This window comes from Hemitrygon akajei, chromosome 8 (assembly GCF_048418815.1).
Source record: "Hemitrygon akajei chromosome 8, sHemAka1.3, whole genome shotgun sequence".
Taxonomy (NCBI): Eukaryota; Metazoa; Chordata; class Chondrichthyes; order Myliobatiformes; family Dasyatidae; genus Hemitrygon; species Hemitrygon akajei.
The window spans coordinates 85,698,862-85,703,370 of record NC_133131.1 but is presented as its reverse complement, the minus strand read 5'-3'; the positions used below and the strand labels follow the sequence as shown (position 1 = coordinate 85,703,370).

The following is a 4,509-nucleotide window of genomic DNA, read 5'->3' as shown; positions in this document are numbered from 1 at the left end:
ATAGAGCAGTTGCAGATATGGACAGAGGAATGGCAGATGGAGTTTAACCCAGATAAATGTGAGGTGTTGCACCTTGGTAGGTCAAATGCAGTGACAGTACACTGTGGTGTAAGGTGTGAGTGGAGCTGTGAGGTCTCTGGTATTTCTCTTTCTGAATTAAATAGTAAATATTGGTAACAGATCATCATGTGTCGTCCAAGGTAATCTGTAGTATAGGAAATATAATTGATCCTCACAAAACCTTGTTCAGCACTGCCATCATGTCATTGAAATCTGGGATTTCATAAGTTGAAATATGAAGTTGAGCCGAGTCTACATCTCTTAGTATCTTAAATGCCATGAGCACCAGCAAGAACTCACAACAAATAAATACACGGATAAAAAGTACAGGGAATCTTTGACTTTATTAATGAGTTTTCTATATTTTCTTGGGAGGAAGCATACATAATTAAAAGACAAAAAAATGTGCTTAAATCAGAAAAGTGTGTTCTATAGAAGGTAAAGATCTTTCCATTTTATTGATTGATTAAGTAAAGATAAGTAGAGTTTACTCTGATAAACCATACAACCAATACCTGTACAAAATTTAGACTACATATTTGTACTATTTAACTTGGAAATATTCAGATACAAGGGAAAATTATAAAATGTATCCTTAATAATTCTTTAGAACCAAAAACAATCATTTATTAAATAATCACATTGAGAAACAATAAATATACAGCAATGCATGTTTAACTGTTGAAGTCTCTGTCCCTTAATTTGATTTAATATGATAATCGACCAGTATCATCCTTGAATACTAAATAAACATTAAAGGTTTAAAGGTTGAAATATCATTGGGATTTGACATGTTTTGTGTTAAATGAACCTTATTTCCTAAACATAGATCAGAAATGGGTATAAGTTTCTGCTGGGAATTTGAAGAGTTGAAGTATCATCATTGACCTGGTATGATTACTTTCGTCCCTTGTGCAACCTCCTGTTTCTGCACTAAAGATGAATGCACTTGTGTACATTTTGTATACATGAAAGATTTGAGACTGTTTAATACATGTGCTTGGTGGTGGGGTGGGGATATGTCTCTACCAAAAGAGTTGTAAGGCACACCTTCCCTCTGCTAGGCTGCAGGTCACCCTTGGGCAAGGTCTAACTCCTGCATAGCTCCCCCTCCCCACCCCCTGATAAGGGTCATGTGAAGCCATAGGAGCAGATGGTGGATGGTCGTATGAGCAGTTGGTGTGACCACTAACGCCAGGCAGACAATCTGTGAAGAGTATTGATAATGGCTGGGGTCACCCGTCTTGTAAGGACACCGCCCAGAAGGCGGCAATGGCAAACCACGTCTGCAGAAGACCATGATCGCCCACATCATATGACACAGCACATAATAATGATGATGATGAATATGCGAGGAGCACTGGGCAGGTTAGAATTTCATCCAACTGTATTCATCTGAAGAGCTTAAATTGCTTCGATTAATTTGATGGTCAAATTTAAACAATTATAATTCCTAGTATGGTTTATTCGATTATTAGGAATAATAATCTGTGAACTTGAATCATGCAACTTAATTTTTCTTCACTGTATGTTCTTGATTTCTTAATTATTATCCAAAGTGCTGTTATTATAATTTTAAGTGGAAGGTACAGAGTAAGGAATGCTATTGAAAACATTAATGTGTCCAGGTTCCTGAGCATACATGTTTCATTCAGGAGTCTGGGTGGATAATACTTACCTGCTGGACTATAAACTAATCCTTGTTTTAATTAATTAATCATACCTAGGAAATATGGAATAAACTTGTTTGATGATATGCAGAACAACATAGGGAGTTCATTCTTATATAATATGGTTCACATGGGTTCACATGGTGCAAACACATCACTGTTTGTCTTCCAATTCGTGCCAATTTCTTTTACGTTTGATCTCCTCTTGGTGAATCTTACGAGATTTTTTTTTGCCTCTGGATCTTCTCTTGCTTGCTGGAAATGCGGCCTCAAAGTTGATAATGCTTGATGCATTGTGCTGTCGTGTGTATCTCTTGCACTTGCAAGAAGTAACTATAGTGATTTTATAGGTTCGTGTCCCTCCATTCTGGCACTGGAGCTGAATCCTCTCAGTGCGAGTCTTGTCAGTCACACAGCGCCACTCTTGCGTGTTCCTTCTACTCCAGTATTTTCTGCCATAACCTCCAATCCAGTTAGGAAGCACTGGCATAGGTAAGCACTCTCCTGCACACACTAACTCCTTCACTGGATTGATACTTGTGCACAGACCATCAGAAATGTATTTGGTTGATCTGAGCTCACGACAACCAACTTGAGATTGATCTACATTTCAAAGAAACAAATTATTTTTTTCATACAATTGATTTTTAAACCTCAAATAAAATGCTCATAATCACCCTACCCCCACCAGCCTTTTGAAATTCTGCTTTACTTGAGAATTCTCACTCTTTCTAAAAAAAAATTTGGTATTAGATTATACTGTTTTAAAGCTTAAACATCTTCTCTATCCATGAAATCAAGCCAAAAGCATTTTTAAAATTTGCCATGAATCAAATCCATAAAAATGTCTGTTCTACTCAACATGTGTGTCTTTTTAGAACTACAAAAACATATTTTTCAGATAATACTTCCAGTAACTAAGTCTGGCTTGTAACCAAATACCTATGGAATGTTTAACTGATTTTCAAAATGGGGCAATGTCAAACATTAGTTGAATTTGTTTGCTGCTTTCCAAACTTCTTTCAATTTGTTGGTCGTCAGAGCAACAAAAGAAACATATTCAGCACTAAGTTTTCATGCATCTTCTTTAAAAATTGTGTTTAGGTGACAAATTGAATAAATACATATCCATGGAAAACTAGCCAATTAAATTTAGAAAGCTATATGGTGACTAATCAAGATCCTTGCTCCTTTTGCTCTGCTGTATATTGACACACAAATCTAAATTGGATTGCCGCTTTTAATCTGGAATAAATTCACTGAAATTCTGCCAATGGAGGCAGTGCCATATATGTCTTATCGGTCTCTTTGAAGGCAATGCAAAGATAGGTTGATTACAAATATAGCTAACATGATAGTGCATGTAATTCTAGTAACTGTAATTGAAAACTTGCTGAACATTCAAATGCTAAATGAAACCTTCAAGCACTACTCCTGCTTCTCACAAGCCTAATCAGAAGCTGTGTGAGCCACCTCAATGAAAATAACCCAATGAAAATAATGTATTTTAGATCAATAGACAGCTCAATACCATAAAGATTACCAGATAATTATCAGTGCAATTTCCTGGAGAGTGTCCATTCAGGAAATTTGATATCATTTTTTATACATGGCCATGCTACTTATTTCATAGTTTCCTTTTAAATTATTCTCATCCTTTTACACTGTTTTAATATACAATGTATTATCTGCATTTTAATAATAGCACATTGTATACAGAAATGACACCTTTATACATTAATGATATAATTAATGCAATAATGCATTTTGTACTTAAATCTAAATTGTTAATTTAGGAGAAAGTAAAGTTCTACAATACATATGTCTAATGCCATATTATTTATTTAATCTTACTATAATACGGGAAAAGCTCTCAAAAGCAAAGATAATATTTCTCAAAACACATAAACTGTACCTTTATGATCCATGTCTGAAGGGTTAGGTAGCCTTCCTCCATTCCTTGCCTGATTTAATGTTAAATTACTTGGACGTTCATGCTGTAGCACCTGGAGATTGTAGAATATTTCTGTAGCATCATTTTTAGTTTGTTCTGCACCTATGTCAAAGGCAAAGCAGCATTTTAAAAAAATGCATGCTATCACAAAGAAAGTGCAATCAAAAGGCTGTGTAATCATGGCTCAAGAACTCTCAGGATGAAGATCTGGTTGTAACGTTGTAGGTTTTAACGTGGAGTTTCTGTGCCTTGCTTTTTATAAAGCTCCTTGGCATTCATTCAAGTGGGAACAGTGAAGCTTGAGAAAGGAAACATACAGACATATCCTGATAACCAATAGCAGGCCAGATCACACACGTAGAAGTGTGGTATATGCAAATCATGTCAGTTTCAAATTTCACACATCTCAGGTTTCACATTGTGAAATATTTCTTTTGTAACACCCCTTAAAGAGACAGAATCCTTGTGATGTATGACATTTGTGAAGTTCCAAATATATGCACAAATGCACATAACATGTTTTACAGATCCTAGTACATGGTGTATTAATATTCAATAAAGTACATTTTAATCAGGAATTTTTCTTATAATTGTAACCTGTTTTATATTTGTAAACCTGTTATATCAATCCAAAATGACTCTTAGAATTATGTTCTTTGCAATAATTACTTCCCTTATTATCTTGTTTGTGTATTTACATTATCACACAATGAGATCTTTGATTTAACAAAATAATAAGACTTCTGAATGGTCCACGAACACTACATCGCTATTCCTTTTCTTCACTATTTATTCTAATTTGTAACTTATAGTAGTTTGTACTGC

General features: G+C 34.9%; 1 protein-coding gene across 1 annotated transcript; it reads right to left on the bottom strand.

Moving 5' to 3' along the window:
* Positions 1 to 385: 385 nt before the first annotated feature.
* sostdc1a (sclerostin domain containing 1a) lies at positions 386 to 3,960 on the bottom strand. The gene is made up of 2 exons (XM_073054130.1): positions 3,646 to 3,960; positions 386 to 2,333 (listed from the first exon to the last, which is right to left on the bottom strand). The coding sequence occupies exons 1-2, from the start codon at positions 3,863 to 3,865 to the stop codon at positions 1,885 to 1,887; spliced, it is 669 nt and encodes a 222-aa protein (XP_072910231.1). The 5' UTR covers positions 3,866 to 3,960; the 3' UTR covers positions 386 to 1,884.
* Positions 3,961 to 4,509: the final 549 nt, after the last annotated feature.